At 40.7% G+C, this 27,896-nt stretch overlaps 1 protein-coding gene across 2 annotated transcripts in view; it reads right to left on the bottom strand.

Annotated features, from left to right (window-relative positions):
• Papss (3'-phosphoadenosine 5'-phosphosulfate synthase) overlaps positions 1–27,896 on the bottom strand; it is a 101,292-nt gene that overhangs the window by 15,953 nt on the left and 57,443 nt on the right. For both annotated transcript variants that reach the window (XM_075878734.1, XM_075878733.1), the window contains exons 3-10: positions 24,289–24,524; positions 23,320–23,458; positions 22,104–22,222; positions 12,058–12,283; positions 11,726–11,931; positions 11,406–11,537; positions 4,166–4,295; positions 1,986–2,128 (exon numbers count right to left, since the gene is read on the bottom strand). In XM_075878734.1, the coding sequence (XP_075734849.1) occupies positions 1,986–2,128; positions 4,166–4,295; positions 11,406–11,537; positions 11,726–11,931; positions 12,058–12,283; positions 22,104–22,222; positions 23,320–23,458; positions 24,289–24,524 (1,331 nt within the window). The remainder of the gene's footprint in view (positions 1–1,985; positions 2,129–4,165; positions 4,296–11,405; positions 11,538–11,725; positions 11,932–12,057; positions 12,284–22,103; positions 22,223–23,319; positions 23,459–24,288; positions 24,525–27,896) is intronic.

The raw sequence follows: 27,896 nt of genomic DNA, 5'->3' as shown, positions 1-27,896 counted from the left end.
CTCTCTCTGTCCTTGTCGTGGTGCGCTATGCCCATATAAATGATGAACCCCAATCAACTAGCCCAGCAACGTGCCTTAGTAAGAAAGACTATCGTCTTTAAAATTGCCTATGCTTTTTTTTAGGATTTTGCTTGATGTTACTTACGAATAAACCATGTGTATGTAACAACAATTATGACTCTTGGTCCTTCTATGATCAAGTAAAAATTTTAATTTTTTTCTTAAATAGACTCAACTGGATTTTAATCCAAGAAAAAAATCATTTTTTGGAGTGAATTTTGCAAAAATACTTGATTTTTAAGGATAAAAAATAAAAATTTGTAATACTTAGCACATGTAAGCACTCTTAACATGCTTGTAAACTTTAAAAGATTGATTGAGGTGCCTGTAATCTGAATATTTAACTATTAGGAGCGACTTCGCAGCAGTTTGAATTTTACCTGAAAAGGTGGTTACCCGGTACTACAGTCCCAGGCGTGAAACCAGCTTTGCAGGGGGGTAACATGCAATCAAATATGCATCTATTTCTTCATTTCGAATACTTCAAAACTTGGAATAATTTCAATTCATGTCAAAGCGAATTCGAATACCTCAATATTTTTTCTAATATTCAAGGTGCTCGAACATTCACCCATTTCTAGTGATAATGTATTTAAAACAACGGTTAACGTGTGTACATGAACCATAGTAGTAAACTAGAACACCATGTGGCACCTGAATCTAGAGTGAAAACTCATTCATACATTCTTGTTGTGCTACATTGCCTCAGCTGCTGCACTCCAAAACTTAGTCCTGTTTAATCCCTTAACACATGTATTACCTCCCATTTTTTAAAAGTTTGCTCACAGGTAGTTATGTCCAAAAACTATAACACAGTCTGCATTGATAACACAGTCTGCACATCACCTTTGAATGTGGTCGTATTGCCTGCCATGTGGAGTCATCCTCGCAAGGAATGACGAAATCGCCTGTCATATGTCGCCAACATTGAGCAAGGTGGCTAACTGCCAGTACAAAGGCCACTAGAGTATGCATGTAGGCTTCCTAATCTGAGCATATGTCTGTGTGCCATTCTGCCTGCTTCAACCCTCAGCTTTGCCAAGTGTTTATCCAGGAATCGCAAATAAACTACTTGATGGTTATAATGTGGGCTTGCGCTTGCAGTAAAGCACACTAAAAGAACTTCTTTGCTTAGAAAATAAAACTAATCAGATGCTATGGTTTTCTGGATTGTGCAATAATTTTTCACAATTGCCTAAGAAACGCGAAAGCAAGATCCTGATGCATTTGGTTGTGGTGGTTAAATTCAGTGTCTTGACTTACAAAAACATTTGTGCAACCTTCTTTAGAGGTTTTAATTTACATCAAAAAGCAGGCAATCAATCAATTCATCTTCTTTGATTTAGGCGATGAGGTCTTGACCCAGCAGATTTGATGGCATTATGTGCCATGCTAAGGTTTATTGGTAAGCCACCATTATGTGCTAAGCAATGACGTCTGGCAAGAACACTCTGTACTTACAGCCATCACCATAAATTAGGCTAGTCAACACTGCCAGGACACATAGTGGAACTATTAGTGAACCAGGACAATGGAGGAAGGAATGCTTATTGTTTTAGTACAATGGGTAGTGCATGACATGCATAATGTGAACGTTGTTGGGTAAGTCCCCACCGGCAGCAATAGTTTTTTTTTTTACCCACTTTAGTTCATTTTCCCATTATCTCACAATTACTGCACTTCATTCAAAACTACAAATAACTCTCCTATGCTTTCCTTGGCTTTGTTATCTGTTGGGTTGATTAGATTGTTCTCTATCAAAGTGATGGGACCCCTCTGATTCATTCTTTTGCTCAGTAGGCAGATCAAGTTAATCTTGTAAATTTTTCAGCAGGCTGAAAAAACATAACGTGCACACATTAAATTATCATATTCTAAGTTTTGTAAATCAAAGCCTAGTAGATAAATGACAGGCTTTCAATCACCTCTGTTGGTCCAGCATACATCATAGGGGAAGGAAAGATGGCCAACACAGTCAACTTGGGATCTAAGACACCACTGTCTAGTACTGCCTTGTGCTGCTTCATGCGCACTGCCAGGGGTACATCATCATCCTTGGTCCAACCACCTGAGAAAAAAAGGCAATGTATACGGTGCTGCTAGTAACAGAAACTGTAGCCTTGGTAACCAGCCAAATGAACAGGGAAGAACTACAATGTTTGCTGAACATTTTTTAACTGGTGCAAAGCTGGAAACTAAAAATAGGGGAGGAAGAGACAGACCAGCGCTAATGTCTCTTTCCTCCCCCTTTTCCATGTTTTTAGCTCCTAGCCAGCTACAAAATGTTCATCAAACTAAGGCATGAACTCTCCCGAAAACAAGTTCTTTTAGCACTAGAATAAAACAGGTACTGCTTTCCATCTTGGCATTTGCTACAAAGTGATGCTCAGCTGGCAACATTATTCATTTACTGAGTGAATCAGGTATTTGAGGACAAGCCTTTCCATTATCGACATCAGCATTTTCCTTCCATCTGTCAAGTCTCATGTCTTTACCAACACCTTGGTAACCTTCCTAGCACATAGCAGACTCATGCCAATGCAGCAGGTACAAGTTTGACACCAAACAGATGAATGTATACAAAGTAATGAGTCCCTGCATGCACACGATAGCATGTTGAAGATGGCCATTCTCATGAATGTTAAATCCAATATTTTGGGGGTGAGCCAACAGTTCACAGACAACCCTCAAGCAAACAAAAATAAATAAATGGCACACATTTGTTAGGCTTCATTCAGGCAGTTGAATTTCTTCAGCAAGCTGAGGCCACAAAAAATAAGAGCATTGGTATACCAGTTATGGGTACTGACATAAGCAGCATCTAGTAGCAGGGCCAACACTCAAGCATTTCCACACATGACATGTCATTACATGTCACCCGTAGCGTTCTATCATTTCCATCACAAGGCTTGTATAACTCAAGTGCGACTGGCTGCAAGAATCTGAGCCCATGCCGCTCTGTGACATTCTCTAGTTTTCAAATGAAATTGCTACATTTAGTATATGGGCAGTCATTGCAAAGGAGGCTAACAAGCAGCAGTACAATATTAAAACTAAAGTTGTTCAAATGTTTGTGTTTCGAATTCTTATAGAATAGAATGTAATCGAATAAGTATAGTCCACTTTCGAATCGCTAGTATGAGAAGCTTTGAATAATTATATGGGACAAATATCTAAGCATTACAAAGGCCAATGGTGCAGCTTTTTTGGGCAGTATGGCTAAAAAAAATGCTTATGTCATTACAGTAAGCCTTTTGTTTCAAAGTCATTTCAAAATCTGGAAATGAACTTGAACCCATTGATAGGGCATGGCTCCAGCAAAGAAGGCCAAGGAACAGTCTGGGAGACTGTCGAAAATGGCTAACATGCACAAATGACCAGCACACTGAGCTCACACCTTACCGTAAAGAGGTTCAAAAATGTTTCAATGAGCCCCCGATCCCAAGAAACGAATATCCTTTGAAATAATTGAAAGAGCATGAAACTACACTGTATCCAAGCATCAGCAAAATTACTTTGCAATATTTTTTTCACCCCGCCTACTGATGTTCCCAATGGGTAGTGTTTTCAACTTCAGGAAAAATCGTAACATCACGGCAAGGGAGTGTGAAGTCATGTCATGTGGCACGGCTTGTCTTTATGCATGACAATTTGTAGCCTTTTGACAGCAGTCATTCACCATGTTATGTGCTCAAGGACATGAGATTTATTTTCTTTGTTCTCCCTTTCAATTTTACGAGTTTAATATTCAGTTGGATACTCTTAGCCACAATGCGGCATTGTTCGATTCGAATTCCAAGATGGAATTTCTCTATTTGCACACCCCGAGTTTAAACTTTGTTAAAGCTGCTATCACTGAAGCACTGCTCAATGTTCACACGTACTGCGATTAATTTTTACAGCTGTTACTGAAACCATAGTCAGTTACTGAGAGCCAAGATGGTTGTATTGGAGTCTGCAATATTGCATTTGTTCCTAGAGTCGTTATTGCAGTCTCACATACATATGCATCAGGCCCTTCACTTTTTACTTACAATACAAACTCTTTGCAACTTTACTATTTTTTTCACCCCATGGTTAGGTGCCTTGCTTTCTAGCTACTCACCAAGTGGATGAAGCAACAGCACTGGCTTCTTGTAACCTTTTTCGGTCAAATGTCTCCTGGTGTCTTGCATGAGCAATGCATGGCCATTGTGAACAGGGTTCCTCAGTTGAAATGCAAACACTGCATCTGCCTGTGAAATGATTTCGACAATCTTGTCAAACATATGCTCAACTACAAGTGAAACTTGAGAACACAAACTATTTACAAGCCCTAACACACACAGGAATGCTCATTTAGCAATTTTCTGTAGTTATAATAGCTCGTGTGAGCAAAATATGCACAAACCTTGAATTTACTAAGTCACCTTAAGCAATCATACTGAAGATATATCAAAAGAAAATATGAAGTTGAGATAAAAGGGAACCTGTATTAATAAGCTATTAACAACCAAAAGAGGGAATAGCTTTATTTTGCTACTGAGCTATGCAACTATACTCTTCAACACAACCAACAACCATTGGGAAGATTTACATGCTAACAATATTAATAACAATACTAAAAACAACAATAATACTTATACTCTAGTGTTTAACATGCCAAAACTAAACTATTATTGTGAACCACACTGTCATTGAAGGCTCTGAAATTTTCGACCACCTGGGATTTCTTAACCTATGCCTAAATTCAAGCACACAAGCATTTTGCCTTCATCAAAACATATCCACCACAGTCAGAATTGCATACCTGCATTTTTCTGAATCCGTAGTCAAGCACTGTAACCCTTATACCATAGCAGTGGCCTCAATTTACAATATAAAACTGGAATCAATAAGTATATGTATTTACAGATGCCGTATTATTTGTCAAATCGAATTGATCATCCTTTTAAACTGGGGGAATACCGTCCCAGTACTGGAATTTTTGCAAATTCTTTTTTTGTCAGAATACATGAGTGGAATGGGCTCACAAGTGTACAAGTGTCTGCTGTAAATGAAAATTTTTTTTCGAATCTGTAACCCCCCTGCTATAACGCCTTCGGGCGCTGCAGGTATACTTCGAATAAAAGAATAAAGAAATAAAGAATATAAATAGCTCCACTAAGCTTTATGGGGGTTTTGATAGACAATATCAAAAACTAAGTGAAGTAAAAGATGCTGTAGGCCTCTTTTAATGCTTATGAAGCAGCAATATAGTTGATCCCGCTTATATCAAACTTGAAGGGGGTTGATAAAAAAACTTGGAGGACGCTTGAACTTAGCCTAAAGGAGCAGAACGCAGTAGCGTAATTGAGCCTCACGCACATCACCTTCTTAATTGCTAACCTTGCTTCAGTTATCGCTGGATACCCCAACTACACTGCAAGAAAAAGATTGTGCGCATAACATTTGACATTTCAAACTATTCTATAATGCCTAGTGCAAATACAGTTGCGCAGTGCCCACGATGCCAAAATTATTCTTTTCGCGAATCGGTAAAGGGCCCACTACGTGGAAACACATGAACCTACACGTATGCTCACTTTGCCGATGCTTTTGCTGCTGATGATGATTAAATATGTTAGAGTGCTTTTTACTGGGTAGAACTTTATAACACCGTCTTGTAGCGCAATTCCCATGTTTTAAAATCTGGTGCAATTTACAGTTCTGCCATGCAATATTACAAGCGTTAAAGAGACTCCTCCTACCCAGGGTTAGACAGTATCGAAAATAGTACATGTATCTTAGATACTTTTGGGGTATCTTGTATCTGTAGCGAGATACATTTTGGAAGACAAGTATCTGCATCTGTATTTCCCTTGCATTTGATAATGTATCATGTATCTTAAGATAGAAGATACTACTGCAATCGCAACACTTTTGTGGGAAACATTATTCACCGAGTGAACTCCTCATCTTAAGCATGTACTAGTGCTACTAAGCCACCTGAATAAATCTAGAGGTAGCGACATAATTTTATGTTACCACCAGTGACGGCAGTAACATAACCAGGCGATGAAGTTCATGCGCCTCTTTTGGTGGAGCAGAACAATATGACAGACCTTGCGCTGTCTCGGTTGAAACAAGCACGCAATACACACTTTTGCGCTTGCCCACGTGCCTTTTGTTTTTTCTACTCCTCCAGTTTTTTTGTTATATCACAACCATGACACTTACTCTTAGCCAGATACTAGCACAACGCATACCACAATGCCAGTGGCAATGACCACACAAATTCTGATGCCACTCTCCAGCATGGTACTTTGTTACGAAGTCTCAAGTACGGGGTTACTTTGCATATCATGAAATTCACACACCAGTCATTTGAAAGATCTTGTAAATGTAAGAGTGGATTACATGCGAATGACTTATGCGCTAGTAAGAATCCAACTTTAGCATCACTGATACCAATGCTATATCTAATAGAACAAGCCTTTACTTATCAAACAATATCTTGACGAACCATACCGCTGTCTTTTTGCTATCTATTGAAGGAGCTTTTGAAATCGTAATACGATTGTAAAACAAATGCTTTTTCAGTTCTCTTTCTTTTGCATATCGTAGATTACCTAGGGCTCCTGAACAGCATTTTTTTTATAAAGTCTCGTGACTCCAGTATAGATGTCTTTTCTAAAGTGCAGTCACAATAAGCTCTTTGTTTTCTTCTTACTTTTAGCTGCATAATTTATACTACCACAGCTGCTGTATAAAGAAAAAGGTGCGGCCTTTTTCGTCACGTCGCCATCAATGGGCGAGAGTGTCTGGGCAGAGTTGACAGTTTCGGCCGCTGTTTTGGTGAGGGCGCTGACACTCCACTCGTCAAAGCGGATGGCACTTCGTGTTTCAATGTAGTTGCGTGAGAATTTGCGAGTGTCCATGTGCTTTCTCGTGCTTTTTTTTTTGCGTGCGATCGTGTGTGGAAGCCAGTTTGCCTCACGTTTCCTGTGATCGAGTACGGTTCTTTGGTGCGCACATGTATGTCAGACGGTTTTTTAGTGGTGTCGATCTACAGTCTTCAGTCCTGCGATCTACAGTGTCAAGAAACATATCGGGATGCATATTATTTGTAATAGAGCCCTTATTTTTTGTCACAAGTGAGCGCTGAAGCAGACGCGCGTCACTGCCTCCAAACGACAGTATCAGATCACCCTGCCCAACATTCCCTTCACGGCTGCACAGAGCGAAACAAAAAAAAAAGCATAGAAAGGTGTCCAAGGCGTGACCTTACCCTCTACACATGCGACAGCCAACTAGCACAGATGAGGAAAAATAGAGACATTGAAGCGGGGCTTCTTTTGGGGGTGACCGTTTTCGCAGACGAACCGGCGAGACTAAACCCTTTCGCCTGGCTGCCGCCCTGGTACGTCCTGCGCCCAGTACAATTGGAATGTTCGCAAAATCGGGTCGAATCCAAACTAGAGGTATCGGAGGATAGGACGGGTGGTGAACATGGGCCAAGAAGTTGCGATGTTTGAATGGTGTGAGCGAGTTGTCTAGTGCAGTCAGTCGATATTGAAGAGTCTAGTTATGATGCTGCTGGAGTACTTTGTTGAAGAGTGTTGCGGGGATGACAACCAGTGCTGGAGTTTGTTTCCCTTGAAGATAATTTTTTTTTTCACGCATCTTGCTGCTGTTTACTGTAGTTGCAGCCGGAGGAGTGGCTTTTTAAGCTTTGATCGATGGCAACGTCCATTTTTGTGACGATTACACAGGCTGCCGTCAGCTTCCATGACCAAGCCAGACTTTTCAGAAATTCCCAGACTTTTCCAGAAGGGTACAAAGCCCACGACTTTTCCAGGTTTTCCATGTAAGTAGACACCCTGATAGTTCATTCATGACCTTACCTGAGCACCAGCAATAACACTGGAAGGTGCGATTACTGATATATAATAAAACAAGGAGTGTTCCACTGAAGACTGGATTACCAAAGGTCGATGACATTTATTGCCGCTATCAGAGTATAACATGGTTTGTTTGTACTTTGAATTACATAGCTTTCCGGGCATAAATCAGCCCAATAAAGAGGGCTGTTTCTATCTAACAGACTGTGCTGTTCATCATAATCACTACCATGTGAAAATACAGGTCTGAGGCGTTTTTAGGGTGCACATGTTCTCCCACTGAAGAAAAATTGATTTCACGTTTGAGAGTACTATACACTTGATAACGAACACTTCACGCCAGCACACACAAAGAAGATAAAAAGTAGTTGTAGTTTTATGTGCTCTACATAAACCTATAATACAGTGCATCACAAAAAATGCCACTACAGCGTTGTTTTTGCTTTAATACCAGTGATTTGATTTAATACCAGTGAAAAGGTCTTTTATGGACAAGGTGAAACTGCACAATGGTATTTGCGTCATCGTGCAAACACTTGAAGCTCGTGTGGTTAGATGGCAACCAGATAGGTAGTCAGCACGTTCAGCAGCAACTGTTATCAATTACAGAAATGACTAGCAAGAATCGTCAGTGAAGTGTCGACAGAGCTGCCCTCTTCAGCAGCAAAACAAACCCTAAAAGCTCTTGTGAAGTAATCTTACTTTTAACCTTGAACAAAAATGGAGAAAACTTTTGAGATACAAACAAACATTTCAATAAAATGAAATTGGCCACATTTAATAAATTTTCTAGCAATCATCTTGTTCATAGACGTTCTACTGCGTTATGGGGTCTATAGCGACACATTTGCATATGTATCGAAGTATCTCAAGACACGATTGGCAAGTATTGCATCAGATACAGATCCAAGATACTACCCCAGAAATTGTATTTTTAATACTTTATGTCCGAGTATATTGTATCGTATCGCGATACAATTTCAAAATATTTTTGCCCAGCCCTGCTCCTAGCATGCGACATTCATATAGTTTTTTTTTTTTTAGAAGGTGGTTGGGGAGCAGTTTCAAGTAATTTCATAGATCTGAGGCAGAATACCCGCTTGCCACACAGGCAATTTGGCTTCGATTCTCACGCGAACCAAAGGTGTTTATTATGTATTTTATTTGCACCTTTCTCAACTTTTGGTTATGGACAATACCAAATTTTTGCTCCCAATAAACAATGCCAACACAGACATACAGCTTCTTCAAAACGAGCTCTTTAACACTATTGTGTTAGTATAGCTTCCGATACAGTAGAATGCTTAAACATACCCTAAAGGGACCAGGAAAATGTGCCCATTAAACAGGAATTCAGTTAACCCATTGGCTTCAGCAGCTAGCGATCCACCGGCCATGAAGGCAAAGTCAAAAGCACTTGACCAGCTAATCGCCGGCTCCTAAGAAAATGGTTGTTTTTTGACAATGCTTCGTAGATGGCAGCACATTATTTGAAGTTTTTCATTTGTCTAATATGTTCTTTGTTCGATCGACAGAGCTGTCCGTTATTTCAGTTGTTTGTAAGTGTGTATGTGTTTTTTTTTTAGGGGCAAAGGGTGCACATTTCTGGTTTTGTCATAGTAATGTTTCGTATTGTGATGAGAATATTCTTCCTTTTTCTTTTTGCAAGAAAACCAATCAGAAGCGCTATAAAAACACCCGGCCTGCACAAAACACGCGGCACAGTCACAGCGAAAGCTACAAGAGCGACCTTTCAGAGCATTTTATAAACACTCTTTGGGAAACTGCTAGAGGCACACTTGCTGGGTACACACTACGCCATAAATAATCATTTTTGTGTAGTAGGCCGGCATTCACTATGCTATCTTTTGTCATTCTTCGGAGAAGCATGGTGCCTGCTACACACATGCAAGGAATTTTGTGCAAATTTTTATGCAGTGGCCGACTATGACGAAGAATTAAGCCTGACGTGGGTATGTGCCACAGTTAATACATGATCATGAACAAGCTCTTGTAGTGCGTTGGAGCATTGGACGACCCACTCATTACGCAATTCACATTTCGCAACGCCTGGTTGTTCCTTTGCTGTTCTAAATCTTTTTACAACTCATATTAATGCAATTCCTTTCCGGACATCAAGCCTGCTTAAGGCAAATTGGCAAACGAGTTTCAAGCACTGGCATGGCTCAGTGGTAGAATACTGGGCTGGCACGCAGAGAATTCGGGTTCTAACCCCACTGCATTCTTGGCGTTTTTTTAATTACGGAGTTTTTTTCTTATTTCATTCAATAGTGGTTACGGACGCCGGCAGTGGTGGCAGACAGCTACGGCGCCGACCGTGACCTTTTTTGTGATCTCATAACGGCTTTCACTGTAAAAGTCCGAGAGCCAATGAGTGTGTGAAAACTGCGAAATTGCTCTTCATGTGCCAGTGTGCTTCAAAGTTTTTCACACACGAAACTCCTACTAAAACTGCTGATGCAATGAAGCATTACTAATAGGATAAAAAAAGATTTGTTATTTTACAATTGTTTTTGCGGATGTTATTACGATTTATATGCACCCACCTATGCTGCCTGTGGGCACGGAAGCCAAGGGATGAGAGATTAAAAGGGGTGTAGAATCCAAGTATGAAACCCATTTTATTAGACGCAGTTGTTCTTAAGCAGATTTTCTATTTAAAAGATTTCCATTTACTGAGAGTCTACTGTACAGTACAATAGGTCTTCCTGAAGCGCAATCTAAAACCTTCATGTTTCTCACAGTCATATTCATCAGCCTGACTACGCCCACTGCAAGGCAAAAGCCTCTCCCACGATCTCCCAATCAACCCGGTCTTGTGCTTTCCGTTGCCACATTATACCCGCAAACTTTTTAATCACATCCTGTGTCCATCAAGCCTGTGTCCATATAGACAAATTGATGGTGCAGATACTTCCAGCATGCCGCAACACACGCGGATCTACACGGTGAAAGATGGTGCCGTCCACACTTTCTTCAGGACTGCACATCAGACTGGGATGCCTTTCACATTTTCGTAGCATAATGGCGACCTTCTTTTGACGACGAACAGTAGCGATTTGCATAAGCCATCCACATATGTGCAGTGCGCAAAATGGATGTTCACTTGACCAATTGTTCCTCAGTGGTGAATCCTGCCCTTCTAATTCTTATCTGAGACTCTAAATAATCCAAAACAGACAATTTTAAATTATTCTGCACTAAATATTCTAATCATTTAAAGTTACACTGCCCTGTTGAGACGAGCATTTGAAGGGTGGGGCTCAGACAAGTATCCGGTACATGTGTAGCGCAATGCTACTATACTTTTGCACGATGTTTCATAAAAAAAATTCCGTATATCACAGTTCATTTCCAGGATAAAGCACGCTTGAATAGCCAAATAGAACTGTTCATAGCGAGCTTTGCTATATTTCTTAATCCATAGGGCCAGGCCTAACATGCAAAAGCAAGAGTACATACCCCAAGCTTCGAGAATGCTTTTCTGAGTTCTTTTGGTGTGAGCCTGTATTCGTCAAGTCCATCATTCCAGCGAATTCGCTCTAGAACATCAAGGTCACCTCCAACAAGCCAGTCGCCACTTTCGTAAATCATCTAAAAAAGAAGCAAGTTTAATGTAGTTGGCGATAATGTACAGCTGTACATTGAGGTGCTATAGAAAGGCTGGAAGTTCCAGGAGAGGAGAAAGCAGCAGAGGTTTGAATCAGGGCAGAAGTAATTTTACGGCATTCTTTTGATGCACGAGCTACAGACTTCTGCTACAAAGTGAATAAGATTCTCACACTTATGTAAGGGTGCCCCTTGCAACTTGTTCCAAACTGTCTTGAGCAGCGTTCCTCCTTGCGGTGGGGATAGAATTCGGGCTGGCGTAAGATAGCATACACCTTCCCATTGTACTTTAGCGCAAATGCAGGCTCGTTTTCAAGGCGATTCTTATCCTCTGTCGTCACAGGCAGTACAATTGGAATTGACTGGTTGGTAACACCACCTAATGAAAGAGCAAGTGAAAGTCATGATCTAGTGAGCCAATTACAGCTCAGGTAAAAAAAAAAATATGCTAGAAGGCAGGCCTCGAAATAGTTCCTTAGCTAACCATTCAAGAATGCCTTCTCACCTTCAAGGTAGCAGCCGAAGTGCTGGCTCTGTAGGAACTCAGCCTCTCGCATAAAACCAGTGAGGGGTGTCGCCCAACCTTCAGATAACACCTGGACCCACTGTAGGTCTAGCTTGGAAATTTCCACACTTGGCAGTGTCACTGCCTCTTCCATTGCAGCTGGCAGGTACTCGGGGCTCACAAAAAGTTCCTTGACACAGTCCACCACACTGCCTGGGATGACACCCTGTACAAAAAACAGCAGCCACAGAGTTAACCAAAGAATTTATGATTACCAAGCAGCCAAGCCTGTTTATAATGAACCCAGGAATTTAGAATACTGTATGTGTTCGAAAATGCAAATATATCCTGAAAAAATCCCAAGTAAAAGTAGAGGGGCCTTCAACTCAATATATAGCTTTGTTTCCCAACTAATAAATTCAAAATTGACAAAATCATTCAAGAGTATATTGAAAATGTAGAGGAGCATACACTCTTTTCCATGGGCACCATGCAGAGATGGCATCACCTGGAATAAATTGCTGCCTGTTTTCACATGTGACAACTTGTTTCAGGAGCACATTGTGTACCATGAGCATTGTTCCGAGTCCAAATGAAGCCTTCACAAAAGCTATGAATTATCATCATCATCAGTTTGACTACACCCACTGCAGGGCAAAGGCCTCTCTCATATTCCGCCCATTAACTCGGTCCAGTGCTCTCTGCTGCCACGTTATACTTGCAAACTTCCTAATCTTGTCTGCCCACCTAAATTTTCCATCTCTCTCTCTCATGCCTTCGCCTTCTCTGGAAATCCAGTCAGTTACCTTTAATGACCAGTGGTTATCCTGCCTACGTGCTCCGCACATGTCCATTTCTTTGTCTTGATTTCAACTATGATATCCTCAAACCCAGTTTGTGCCCTGAGCTACTCTGCTCTCTTCTTGTCTCTTGAGGTTATACCTATCATTTTCCTTTCCATTGCTCACTGCGTCATCCTCAATTTAAGCTGAACCCTCTTTGTAAGCCTCCAGCTTTCTGCTCCTTGGGTAAGTACCAGTCAGATGCAGCTGTTATTGGTAGACTACCAGTCATAATTGGAGAATTCTTGACAAATGTGCTGCATCCTATCCTTATTCTTCGAGTTGTTTCACTCCGGTTATTGCCTGTCCTAAGTAGACGTATTTGTAAACAACTTCCAGAGTGTCGCCACCTATCGCAAAGAGCAGAGACTGTTGCACATTACTTTAGTTTTATGCATATTAGTTTTCAGACCTACTCTTCTGCTTTCAGTGTCCACGTCAGTAATCGTGAGCTGTAATTTGTACCCCGAGTTGCTTGTCAAGGCAATGTCATCAGTGCATTGCAGGTTACTAAGAAACCTCCTGTAAACCTCCTGTTTATTGGGGTTTTGTTGCTTTCTTTATGGAGAACTGTGGTGGTTGGGGATCCACTGTAGATTTCTTCCAGTATGTTTATATAGGGTTCGTCGATGCCATTGTAACGTTGTACATACATTACTGCTAATGTCTCGACTGAATCGAACACCTTCTCGTAATCTATGAAAGCAATGTATAGGTGTTGGTTGTATTCTGCCCATTTCGCTATCACCTGATTGATAGTATGAATATGGTCTATTGCACGAAATGCTACTTGGTGCTTTGGTTGACGAAACTTTAATTTCACCTCAATTATGTTAGCCATTATTATTGTGAATAGCTTGTAGATAACAAACAGTAAGGTGATCAGCCTGTAGTTTTTCAAATCCCTGACATCCTTTTTCTTATAAATTTGGCATTCCTCTAAGATTCTGGTACCCTCCCCGTCAAGAGACACTTTGTATACAGGGTGGCCAGTTTTTCCAATTCAATCTTTCCCCCACATTGCAAAAGCTCCGATGTTACTTTATCCTCACCAGCAGCTTTGCCTCTTTGCATTTCCTCTAGGACTTCTTTTACTTCCTCCGTCCTTACTAGTGGGATGTTAGATTGCTCAGGGCTATCACTGCTTCTTACAATACTATCCTTGTTGTCTTGGCTGCTGTGCATACCTCCTATAAGACAGATTGTATTGTGTATCTTAAGGTACAAGATACTGCTATAGAAACGCGACTATGCGAAACAATAAACGTCAGCTGAACTCTGCTTCTCAAGATCTCCATGCTGCCAACTCTTTTCTTAGTTTTTCTGCAGGATGTTTTCTTTCTTTTCAGTTGTGTCAGTGACTTGAACCTGGTTTGTAGCCTAAGTACTTATTCGCGCACTCTAATGCATGCGCAGTCTTTCGCTCACACTTGGATGTGGCTATAGTGTCGTTCCCGAAGTTTGTCTTGCATGGTGCTTCGCCACAGTATCCAGAATGCAAAAATGGGGTTGCTTTGCGTCTCTCTACTTTCACAAAGAGATTAGACAGATCCCGTAGTTGTAAGCTTGACGTACACACGATGACATCGAGTTATATGCAAATGAGATTGTAACAATCATTGCAACACCGGTGTCAATGCTAGATGCAATTGAGCAAGTATTTACGCAACAGAATATATTTTGGTGTATAATATCTCCGTTCTTTATGCTAAATTATTGAAGAAGCTTTTAATGATTGTTTAATCACAAGTGTTTTCTTTGCTGCCCTCCATTTGCGTCCCACACTTCACCTAGGCCTCTGTACAGCTTTCTCCTGTTTGTTAACTGCAACATATATAGTATGTTTGCACATGTCTTTTATGATCACTTTCTTTCTTTATTTCTTCTCTAGCTTATTCTTATTTTTAATTGTCTCAGTCATTGCTGATATTTACATATCTACATTCCATGCGGGTTTACTGTTCAGGTGATGTTGAGGGAAAAGGTAAAATAATCTGAGCATGTCTAGTGCATATAGTAAAAAAATTCCACTTACAGTCTAATAAAGCAGCAAAATTGAGTTTGCATAAGACTACTGAAAATTATAAGAACAAATCATAACAAATGGTCTCTATTCGAACAAACAGAGTAAGATGTAAGATGTTACAAAGAGGATTTGAGAAACATAATGGCAAGAGTCTCCAGAAATCCTGGAATGCGAGGGTCTGTCAGCACAGAGTTTTTTTGTTGTCTGACCTTACCACTAGGCTTGTGCAGATATTCGAATGCGTCACTTCGAATCGCACTTAAATTATTAAAAATTTTGAATTATTCGATACGAACGAATAAATCTATATTAATCCGCATGTACCATTCTGTAAAGATGGTTTCACTGCAGTAAAGGGGTGCTAAGCAGTGAAAGCATCTATCTATGTATATACTAATTCATATGCAACTTTTTGTAAAAGTGGTTTCACTGCTGTGAAGTCCCGCTGAGCCGTGAAAAAACAATCATGAGTAGAGACCTGATTATAGGTAAATGCCTATTATGCTCCTTGCATTGCTATTGTGCTATTTTGATATACGAGCATGAATTAAAGGGCTTTTATAGTGTTCTTATAGTGCCTATAAATGCCTATTTTGAGTGTTCGTGCCTAAATGCATATAAGTGCCTACAAATGCCTCTTTTACAAATTAGCACCTATATGAGCGCTATTCAAGGCCAAATTTTGTTTTCGAGTGTGGTATGAAATCGTTATTCAGGTAAAAAAAGCAACATTGATATTTTCAAACACTAAGGTTCAACCAAGACAAAGCTGACATGCTGCGAGTGATTGGAAAAAGAGCATGAGGAGTGCAAAAGCCACTATTTCTGCAGCCCTAAGAGGAAGCACATCTTAGCGTCTGCAGGGAAAGGAGGAGAGAGAATTAAAGATGGGGCAAGAAAACAAAAGTGACGTCTATGGCCGAGGACGTGGTGACCACCCTCTACAGACAGCTATCCAGTGCCCTGAAGGAACTGGAGAACTGCCCCGAAAACCTGGGTGTTGCAGGGGGAAAGGAAGAGCAGGTTTTTCTGAGCAGTTGTGGGTAGCTAGAGAACGAATGAAAAACCATGGAGGGCCACTCGTGGAATGCTCTTGTTGATTCAGTGGTGGCGAAGGTCGCCAAATCATTGTAGTTTATACAGCAAAGCACGAGACAGGTGCCGGCATGTTTACAATCAACGGTGTATTTAGCATACATTCACCGTATGCTTGAATACGCTTGTTTCGTATGAGATTCCTTGTCATATGTCTTTAAGTGACAAACACGAAAATACGGAACAGGGCTTCAAGGTTTGTCCTAAGCCATTACTCAAAAGTGACAGCTGTAACAATATGAAAAATGAACTAGGATGGGATTACCATCATCGCGTCAAATTAAACTGTGGTTAAAGCTCTTTATGTCAAGCATTTCATGGTAAAACTCTCATTCCAAAATGAATGTACCTAAACAGTTCTCTTTGCACAATGGTAATTAAGATTTTAGAATGTCGTATCAGATACAATTTTCCTATTCATTTTTTGTTAGTTTCATTACAGAATGAAATGGCTTATAAAGAGAACAATGTGTGTTGTGTCAATGAAGATGTGTTTTCTTTGATATTGTAACCCATCTGCTGCAGTGCCTTCAGGTAAAAAATGTAATGTGCATGTGGCTTTTGTTTTGTTTGTAATTTACTTTTTAAGCATCTCTCTCTAGGTGACATAATAAGTTGTAGTTAGACGCTGGAAGTTCTTGCGTGCCCAATGAAAAGCGTTCTACCACGGCGATTTTTCAAATTGGTTCGCTACGAGCCACCAAAGCATGTTGCAAAAAAGCAAGCTTGAATCCCTTGCCTCTCATCCCATGTAGCCATTTCGAGCCTCATTTCTTCCCTGTTATTATTGGTATAGGGGCTGAAGAATCACATGACACATATGCACCAAGAACAACATGAGTAAGCAAGGTCACGAGCGCATGATGTGCCCCAGCCTACTTGTGCACGCACGCCATTGATGTTGTGTCGTCTCGGCGTTCTCTGTTGTGTATTACCAGTTGCGTTAGGATAGATCAGTCAGTGCATGTACTTTCGGAGAGGCTGGCAAAGATCATGTATTGTGACTGCGATACACCACACCCTCCGCTGAAACTGGATTCAGTGACGACGCACCAAACACGAGCTAAGCGTTGGCAGGGTTGGCGAAGGCACGATGCAGGAACGACCAGAAGGCGAACGCAAACTAAATGGGATAATAGTAGTAGTAGTAGTAGTAGTAGTAGTAGTAGTAGTAGTAGTAGTAGTAGTAGTAGTAGTAGTAGTAGTAGTAGTAGTAGTATGTGTGGTTTTGCATAAAAATCCACGATATGAATATGAGGGATGCTGTAGTGGAGGTATGCGCAAATTTTGACCATCTGGTATTCTTTAACGTGCACTGACATCGCACAGTACACGGGCATCTACTTTTTCCCCTCCCTCTAGATGCGACTGTGGTGGCTACAATCGAACCCGCAGCATCCGGGTCAGCAGCGGTGCACCCTGTAGCGACTGGTCCACCGAGGCGGACGCGAAACGAGGGCCGATTAGTGAATAGCATCTCGAGGCTATTCAAAACAAAAATAAAAATAACAAGCTGAGATTATGTTTACGTGTCTTATTATTTTTCTCAGCTTTCATTCATTATACTGATTTTGAAAGAGCAGTGCTCAGACAGGGAAAAGAAAGACGGAGTCTAAGAGCGTTGTCCTTTTCCTTTGTCTTTGCGCTTCCCTTTTTGAATGATATGAAGCAGCTAGCCGAAACCAAAGTACTCCTCATTCATGCTACACAACAGAACACACAAATTGCACATGCCAAGTAGTGTAATGTCACGTGCAACGCTCTTAATGAGGTACCGTTTAAAATGCTGGATATAATCAGGAGGCGGGACATTTTTCATCTGTTTTTCTAGATATAGCTAGCATTTAATGAAGTTCTGATGAAGTGTGTATAGTATGCAACATCAACCTACCAATGTCCATGTAAAGGAGTGACATAAAAACAGGACTTTTCCTTGCTGTATGTCACTCCATAGATCTTGGGGCGCACGCCCGCAAGAAGGGAAAGTGGCATTCATTAGAAATTAAGCATTTTTATGTAACATGTAATTTTGCAAATCTTAACAGGAATGATCCAGAGTGCTCAGTGCACCATTACGCTTGTCAGCTCGAAATGCCGAAACCCAGTGAGGGGCTCTTTAAGGTGTGCACGATAGGGGAGAAATTGGTCCTACGCGATTAGACCTAGCGTCCCTCTCTTCTGGGGTATCAGTGGTCTGGTTATTTGCTCCTGCGCTGCCCTTCCCAGGCGCAATGAAACAAAAGAGACAACCAGGAGAGTGTTAATTGAATGGTGGACACTTGACGCACAATGCTAAACGATAAAACGAAAGACCACATACATCGAAAGACCCGAATCACGTGGGAAATGCATGCCCATGTTCAATCGTTAGTACCTTTCTGCTATCTTAAACAGCATCATTTTTTTTTTGCTTCTTGCCGTAGCTACAAGTCACCAACGTCGTTATTTTGGTATATTTCAACTTTTCCAACATTATTTTTCTGTCAGAATTGTTCCTTCAGGCTCCTTATTTTTTGTGACTCGAAGCAATGCCGCAGCTGCATCACAGCACTCTTAAAGCCGGCGCACACACTTCCGTTGCAGTGATGCTTCACCATTGGTTGCTCGTATAGCACCATGAACGGCGACCCACTATTTCAAGAAACCGTATCACTTGCAGAGCCAGTGTGACCGCCAACATTGCGATCATGAGAAATGGAAGATGCCGCCCCACGAATCTGTACACAGGTGAACAAAAAATTACTTCATATTATTACTGTCGTAGGGCAGTGCAGGAGGGGCCCTCTTACCCATGACCGCAAAGCACATGCGAAGGCTAGGCAATGGGCGAGAGCAAGAAAAGGCTAGAGGAAAGGCAGGTGGATGGCTGGATCGGGCGCATCTGGCTGGCATTGATAAAATAGAGGAGGCGCTGGGTACATCCTATGTAGCGATGTTTCTGGCATTTAAAGAAAGCGGGAGAAATATGCCCACGTATTCTATAGTGCTGCAGCACGCTCATACATGCTTTTAGCGAAACAACGGGCACGTGGGCCATCACGAAATAAGCGGCCGCGGCTTATCAGCTCCACAGCGACCTTCGCACATGGCAAAGAAACACCATCGTCACCGAGAAGTGACAGGCTGACAATCACAGTGTTGCTTGTTTTGTTGAAAGCACATTTAAGGGCGTGGCAGTACGATAGCACATCAGAGCAGGCACGTGGCTTTATTTGATACTTCGTGTGCTTTTTTTTGAAAGCCTGAAAATATTCACTAAGCAGCATCTTCATCCACTACCCCCCACCCTCCCAATAAAAAAAAAAAAAGAATTGCTTCAGTCGTTTTCACATGCGTTATCCTGTGTGATGCAGCATACAATGCCCTATAGTGAATAGTAAAGAAATTCTATAATTAACCTTAATCAACCAATCAAGTGCTATAAAAATACCATAGTGAACGCCACATGACGGTGAACCATATGACAACGGTTTAATTCAGTTGTGGTTAAAGAATTATTAAAAAATATTTGGTTCTGGTTACAATAAACACACTGTATACTTGTTCACTGTCACTCAGGTATAATACGACATTTTTTCTTAGGTCACTGTAAAGTTTTCTTTGTGTGTGTTACAATTAAGCTGGCAAGCAGGTCTACAAGTTATAGTGTGAATAGCAGTGATATCTTATGATGCATTTTGCCACATCTGGGAAGCTTGTGCATGGCACAAGTCCTCTCAGAGAAGAATGGTAAAAGATTGCACATTAGTGAATGTTTTGCTAGCGAACAATTTACACAAATTGATAAGTAGAACATAAAAAAGAAAACACTGCATTATGTTCTCAGTGAATTGTGAGTGTTGTCTCAATAGTTATCATCTTTCGTAATTACGAAAAGAGTAACTCGCTTACGGACAAGGTAAGACTTTGCAGCGGTATTTGAGCCATGCTGCGGAGGCTTCTTACAATTAGATGGCAGCTCGCTAGCTGGTTATCAAGCAGATCAGCGACGCCCGTCAATTACAAAAGTGTCAAGTGAAAACCATCGATAACACAGCTTATACAGAGGTGTTCGGTAAACAAATGCCAATAACTTGTTTCGGAATGACTTACCCAGAACAAGAAAGACATAAGCTTTGGGATTGAAAGAGATATATTTGAATAATATTAAAGTTTGTAGCAATTAAAATATTTTCAAGTAAATATTTCTGTACATAAACATTTGCTGCAACATTATATAAATCTACAATATCAAATTTACAAATTATTCGAAGTATCTTATGAAGCAATTAGCATGTATCGTATCAGACAGTACATTCATTCTAAAAGTACCTTGTATTGTATCGCGATACTATTTCAAAATATCTTTGCCCAGCCTTGTGTCTAATGACTGTGCCCCTGACTTGCATTGCACACTCCTTAATGATGATAGTCAGATAATGCGTAGTACCTATTCAGCATTACACACTTTCTTTAGATTTGCGAGCTGAAGGGCAAGTCATTTTTCAATTCTCTAGTAGCCATGAGCGGTAGACAGTTTTTATTGAAGGCTGTACAACATAAAATTCAGGCACTGAATAGCCAGACATCAATACTATGTAGTGTGTCTTCGACACCTTGCTTTCAGCACATGCATGCTTAAGGCATGTACAGACTTTGGACATGTGGTTGGAACGCGCTATACTGTAGTAGTCATGGATTTGATTGATTTGTGGGGTTTAACTAGTAGTCACGGATTGAAACAATAATTAAGGGCTAAGCAATGCTCTTACTTTTGTTTCCAGCGTCTACAATTTATGCCATATTGGCATAAATTTGACGCAAACATTTACATGAGACACAACAGTACTTTTAGCAGTCATATCTACAGGGACATGACATGGCTATCACTAGTAATTGCTCACTGCAGTCGTTATACCAGAAAAAATGATACATTTAAATCCGCGAGTACTGTACGTACAGCACACTGCTACAACAAAGTTTATCTGCTGATAGGCATTAAATGAAAAAATTTTAATGTTCCACTTCATCAAAGTTGCAAGAAATAAGAGGTGGGCAAGCATTTAAACAACAGATATACAGCATCAACTGCATTACAATTTCTTGCATAGTTCTTATTTTTCTGTCCCATATTTGCCGGAAAGACGTTCTCTCCCAAATTATAGTGCATAAAATGAAAAACAAGATTACAACGGAAAAAAATTCATCATCTGCAGCAAGCAAGCAACTTTAGAATCTGTTCCGTTAGGGTGTGGAATGTCCATGGCAAAGGCTTGATATGCAATTTTTGCTGAAAGGCTAAAACCTGACCGTGTAACCGGAGCTGCCGGCGGTCCCTGCCGGTGGCAAGTTACCTTTTCATCTACTTTTTTTTTTCACACTTTCTTTACAATTACTTCTAATAACATACCCTATACTTTCCATAGCATCATTGTCTGTTAGTTCTCATTGATATCATACTTTACCTGGTTACATCAAAACAATGTCAGGCATCTTGAGCAACCTCATCGGGAAAGGAAAAAAAAAAAGCTACCAGAGAGTTTTGGAAGGTAGCTTGTATGCCCTGACTGTACATGCGTCATTTCCAATTGATTTTAAAGAATTTATTTTAAAGAGACATCAGTAATTAAGTTTCGAGTATTTTATATAGAGCATTATTAACAGAGCTTGGTTGAATGATAATTTGACTGTAGGAGATTTATAATGAGCTAATGCTACCGAGCTCATTATAATTGTCCTGTTTGAGACTTTGGCAATACTGCAGTGAATTTTACACTCTCACTTTTTCTCAAAAAAAAAAAAAAAAGGATCACTCAGTTTCAATACAAACTAGCAGAAAGAATTTTCGTAGGGCTTGTTTGCTTGTTAGACAACTAATGAAACTAACAGACTAGTGCATATTTTGAAGGTTGTGGGTTAAGATTAAATCGCACAGACAGAAATGATGCATGTTTTGTAAATTCTAATGCTATTCAATTCGTGTCATAATCGCTATGCCACCATTAAAAACAGCAAATAAATCATACTTTCCTTGGCCTGAATGTCTATTAGTTTAACTGGTTCAAACTGGCACATATCGGTTGCACTTAAAACAAGCTTCTCACCCTTTCTCTCAGAAGTTCAACTACTTGTTGCACGCAGTCTTTGATGGTGTCCTTGCCTGCTTTGATCAGAAGGTCTGGGTCGGCAGGTGCTTCGTAGGGCATATCGATCCCCGTAAAACCTAAAGAACACCATCAATAGTTTAAATCATTAAAAGCACATCATGTTACTCGAAGTGCCAGAGACATACATCACATCATTGTCTGTGGTAAATACAACCAGAAATAAAATCGTACCTAAATGATCATTGTCCTCCAATAATGTGCCTTTAGCATGTCTTTGAAAAATGTGAGTATAAATTAACAAAAAAAAAGTTGACTAGTGCCTAGCTGAAAGCAATATGAAACCGTAAATATTGAAAATTGGGCCAGTTGGAAACGATTCATTTTTTAAGGTAAACAGCACAAAAAGAAGACACAGGACAATACTTGTCCTGTGTCTTCCTACTTCTCTGTCTTCATTTTTTGCGCTGTCTACCTCTAAAGAAAAAAGACTAAAGGCAACCCACAAGAAATTTACTTACAAAGAAAGCATTATGACTGAAGAAACACTTTCTAAAAATGAACATTCAGGTAAGTGGCAACTTTCGCTCTAATGATCTGCCTCCACATTGCTCTGTATTTCCAAAGGACAAATTTATTTTGCTGCATGTGTTCTTTCCAGAGAAACTTTCGTGCAGAGTTTATTTTGTGCAGAGTTTAAAATCCACCCACATTCAAAACTTTCAACTTTTTACTTTAGCCACAAGAGAAAAAGCAGAAAAAAAAATCTGACACACACACACAGACAATATCCGAAGGACATATGCAGGCAGGCATGTACGCACATGTATGCACACACAGAAAAAGCTGACGAACGTATCCACCAGATAAAAAACATCGGCACTATAACTGGCCACAATAAAACATACCAGCACACACGGAGACTTTTAGATTACTGTTTTCTGAATGAGCATTTGCTTGACCCAGACATTCTTCTGGCACTCCTGCAAGACCTACTCATGCAACTCGTACTACATATGAAATGGCACATACTTGCACACATAACTTGGAAACTCTTCTTAGCAAGCATGTGAAAACTAGTGAATCCTCATTACATTATACCTTTGCACAAAGATGCAAAGACAACACTGCTCGCCAAAGAGGAAGGCAAAAATGCCACAACACATGGTATACAATGATTGCCAGTTTCCTTGCTTAGCAAAATGTTGCCGCTTGCCTTTAATTTGTCCTGCCCGAGCTTTCCTGTAAAGACCTTTGACATCCCTTTTCTCGCATACTTCCAATGGTGTGTCGACAAAACACTCAATGAAGAGCAAGCCGGATTGTTCGTGTATTTCTCTTGCCATAGTACGGTCCTACAAAAAACAAAAATACGCACCCACGATCTCAATAGTAACTAAAGAAAGCGCCCACATAGATGTACTTGGTAAATTTTAACAAGTGCTTTTTTTTTGGGGAGAAAAAAAGAAGTGCATTAGAAACCAGCACAAAATCAAAACTTCTATAGCAAAAAGCTCTTGTGATGAGCATTTAAAAATGATACAATCAAATACACACACCTGCTACAGCCACATTAGCGGCAATAACTATCATTGTTTGTGCCTGCTCTTTACGTTTGCAATGCAGCAATTGCTGGCAAGGTGTTAGAAAGTGCAATATATCGAATTCCATGAGCACACTTGAAAAACAGAAGCTATTGGTAGTTGATAACAATAAGGAGGCACCTGATGTATCACTATCAGAAAAGTGATGCCCAGTCCACTTTGGCGAGGGAGCAACACATTTTTTTTGCCAAAATAATAAATCACGTATTCTTCAGCAACAAAATTCAGCATGCTAACAGTTTAAAGACAATAGATTTTTTATTTTGACATTTAAAAATGAACTTTTCTACAAGTGCGGGTATGTTAGAATTGATTGACTGCAGTACCACCAAGAGTTCGACAATTGTAACTAGTCCGATAGCACGGCCTTTGAAAGGGCTAAGCTGCATGATGAGTATCACAGTGACAGTTGGGTAAGCTGCTTAAGTTGGGTACTCACCCAATCAGCCACTCTGTCGGTTAACTGGCTACAGTGTTCATATCCCCCTTTTGTTTATGTCAAAGTTCATGCTGTTTCTCTTCCCGAATTTCATTATGGTGCACCAAAGTAGCTCATAAATAAAGCCAGAAAGCACACTAACCTTTGCGTATGGACTGATAAAACTGGTGAGACATACGACACCACTGTCGGCAAAAAGCTTGGCAACCTCAGCCACTCGCCGTATGTTCTCTTCTCTGTCTTGGGAGGAGAAGCCCAGGTTCTTGTTGAGCCCGTGTCTTATATTGTCACCATCAAGCGCATAGGCAGGAATTCCATGAAGACAAAGGTACTCCTCCACGCCGAAGGACACTGTTGTCTTGCCTGCACCTGACAGACCTGTGCACATACACAAGCACACGAAGAAAAAAATGTTGCTTTCCCTTTCAACCATGGGGCTCCAAACATGATGAATTGATCAAAGCTAGTACGTGTATATACGTGGCATAAGAAAGAGTTTTGCTGTTGTAAATGTTATGGACTCTCAGCTCCCGACACATGGACAGGTTACACTCCAAAACTTGCTATCTTGCACAGGAACTGCCGTAGCATCGTGTTATGTGTATCAAGGACGCCTGAATGTTTATTCAGAACTGTACCATTCAGACAAATGAGCGTAGGGACAGTTTCCAAATTATATATGCTGCTATCACATGACAGTTCGATGTTCAATGGTCCACCTCGGTGGAACAGCAACTAGGATGCTTGGCAGCCGACCCGAAGGTCGTGGGTTCAATCCCAGCCAGGGCGGTCACATTTCAATAGAGGCAAAATGGTTGAGGCCTGTGTACAGTTTGATGTCGGTGCACATTAAAAACACCATATGGTCATAATTTCCGGAGCTCTCCACTGCAGTGTTCCTCATAATCATGTTGTGTTTTTGGGGACATAATACCACAGATATAATTATTGTATGTTCAATAGCATAAGCAGTAATTTCTTAGTAAAAAAAAAACATGCTAGAAGGTGTCAAATGAGCAGCTTTGTTACAATGGACTGAAATTTATGTCTCCATGTTTCCATTCTGTTAGCATTGTAGTGACATCACAGTAGACAAGAAGAGTGTCCTAACTATAGCACATACACACACATTGTTAACACACACTTACAGGGGTCATGACATGGTGACCCAACAATTTGTGGTTTTCGGCAAAAAACAAAGGTAGGGGGTGGAATATGCTTGTACACGTGTGAAAACTGGACTGTGAAAGATTATTTCATCCCAAAATAAGCCGTAGAATTCGTCATCTGTAAACTCCCCCCCACCGCCAACGACTGCCATTTTGTCGTGGTGTGTGTGACGTCACAAACCAATGGGAGCAGTGCTGTTGTATGCTACCAAACGGCACCTTTGGCACGCATTCAGTGTGTTCACTGTGTTGCGAAGTGGTACTGGTACCATCGCCATGTCGTCAGCACTATGATCAGCTCATGATTCGAGCAATAATTCATCGAGCAGCAGAAGCAGCGACGAGGTTGTGTACGCTGCACATTTTGATATCGACCCCATCGCCACCAGCTCGAGTGACGAAGAAAGCGTCGAAGACTGAGCAAACCCACATGCCAACGACCTCGGTGTTGTGAAAGACGTTGCAGACGGCCTTCCGCAATAGTAAGTAGCTTTATTTCAAGCATTCCAGGTTGACAAGTGAGCTTAACGATTACGAGACACTGCATTCATGAGCACACTTTTCACAGTAGAATTCGTAAAGCATGCAGATTTTTGTTTGCTAGAATAAGTGCATGCACGACTTAATAAGTGGCGGTAACAATGCACGCACTGACCGTTGCTTTTGCATCTTTTGATATACGTGTGGCATGTATGTAAACATTATCTGAAGCAAACAGCACATACTCAGTGCGATGCTAGTACTCTCCCTGCTCTGTACGCTCTGCCAACCCAAATCACAGCATGGGCGACGCGGTGGCATTGCTTCAACCGCTGCAAGTCCTTCAGTTCAGTGGCACGTTACACAACGCTGAAAGAACTCGATTGCAAGCGCAGCTGACAATGAAACATGATCGTCCTCCGTACTGCACACCATGCAGAAGTTCGCGGAGCAAGCAGTTCGTTACGTCACGGCTAGTGAGCGCGCCAGTGTTGCCTGACCACTAGGCCACTCGCTCCTTTATAAAAATATTAGATTATAAATTACTGGCACAACCGAATGCACTGAAATTTTGCCAGCTTGTTTGTGAACGTACAATGACTGACCCACACAACACAGATTATGGTCGAAAATTGCATAGCATGACTCCTTTAAGTACAAATATAAGCCCCAGAAGTATAACCTAGGTACCACTTTATATTGCAAAGGCTGTTTACCTGCCTGGATTCAAACAGTATATGTAAGGTAGCTATAGAGACAAGGCACCCAGTAACAAGTCATAGCAAAATGTTGTGAAACAAAGTTGCTACTAAAGCCAGGCTGGGAAATAGCTACCATTGTTAATGGTAGTAGAAAAGTTCAGCTTTCATGGCTAATACAATTTTCATGTTGCTTCAGCACAGCCCATACACTTTAGAAGTTACACCTTTTTCAAGAGTACTTTCATTTCTCAAGTTTTTAGATGCAGTAGCACTTCCTCCAGAGTTTTTTTTTAAAGCCACTGGTAACTGCAGATTTACTCAGATGAATTGCCTATAAAAACTTTCACATATGTAGATAATTGTGTTGGTGTGAATGTATGCGGCTCTTTCAAAAACTCAGTTGCTGCCATAATGGTATCATCAAACACACTGCTACTACATTGGACGAAAGTTGTGTTTTAGTGTCTGCTGACGAAATTGTGACTGCAAACATATGGTCAAAAGCTATCATGCAGTGGACAGACATCACTATTTTTTTTCTTACAGTGCATTGTCTGGTGGTCTCCTTTAGAGATTTTCACAAATCTGTGCTCCCAAAAAGCTTACCTTATAAAACTTTAGAATGAAATAGTTTGTGTGCTTTCCTTTTTTTTCTTTTTCACCACTGAGAACGTTACTGGAAAATCACATGATGCCGCTGTACGGCAGACTCAGAGAGACAGCTACAATTTGAGTTTAAAAAAGAGGCCAGACATTGGTAGCATGTCGCTCTGGGCTTTCTCAAGTAAATTGAATTTTATGCAGTTGATTATTGTTAGAACAAGCCTTAAAGGTCACATGCCCACAAGCAATTCAAAGATGGGTGCACTACCTGAAGAGGCAAAACGTTATCATAAATGCCGAACAAACCCCCCCCCCCCCAGGATAAAAAATGATCTGACCAAATTTGGGAGGCGGGTGCTTGCTTGGTCCCAGACAGGTCATTCGCACTTATTTCAAATCTCCACCCCCCCCCCCCCCCAAAAAAAGGAAGGGGGATGCTTGCTTCGCATTTTATGGTAATCATAACATCCCAGAGTTTTGCTGGTGGTAGCATTAAGTCAAAGCAATAAATGAATAACATGTATGCAGTTAGCTTAACTATGTTTAGGACCTTTAAGACAGCAAATATCAACCACTAATTATAGCAAAAGCTCCAAAGTTAACCAGAAACAACAGGTGACTATTTTCCATTCCAGGGAAGTAATGAAATGAAACTTCCAAAAAAGCAGCTAATGTGGATCGCAACATTGAACTATTGCTCACTAGGTAGCCATTAAGTATCAATGCATGATTAAAACATTGTTATGACATCTTATAGGCTATGGCATGTTTATGTAAATGTTAACGAGAGGTTAGCA

The sequence above is a fragment of the Rhipicephalus microplus genome, chromosome X (assembly GCF_043290135.1).
Source record: "Rhipicephalus microplus isolate Deutch F79 chromosome X, USDA_Rmic, whole genome shotgun sequence".
Classification (NCBI taxonomy): domain Eukaryota; kingdom Metazoa; phylum Arthropoda; class Arachnida; order Ixodida; family Ixodidae; genus Rhipicephalus; species Rhipicephalus microplus.
This window is presented reverse-complemented; position numbering and strand designations above follow the sequence as displayed.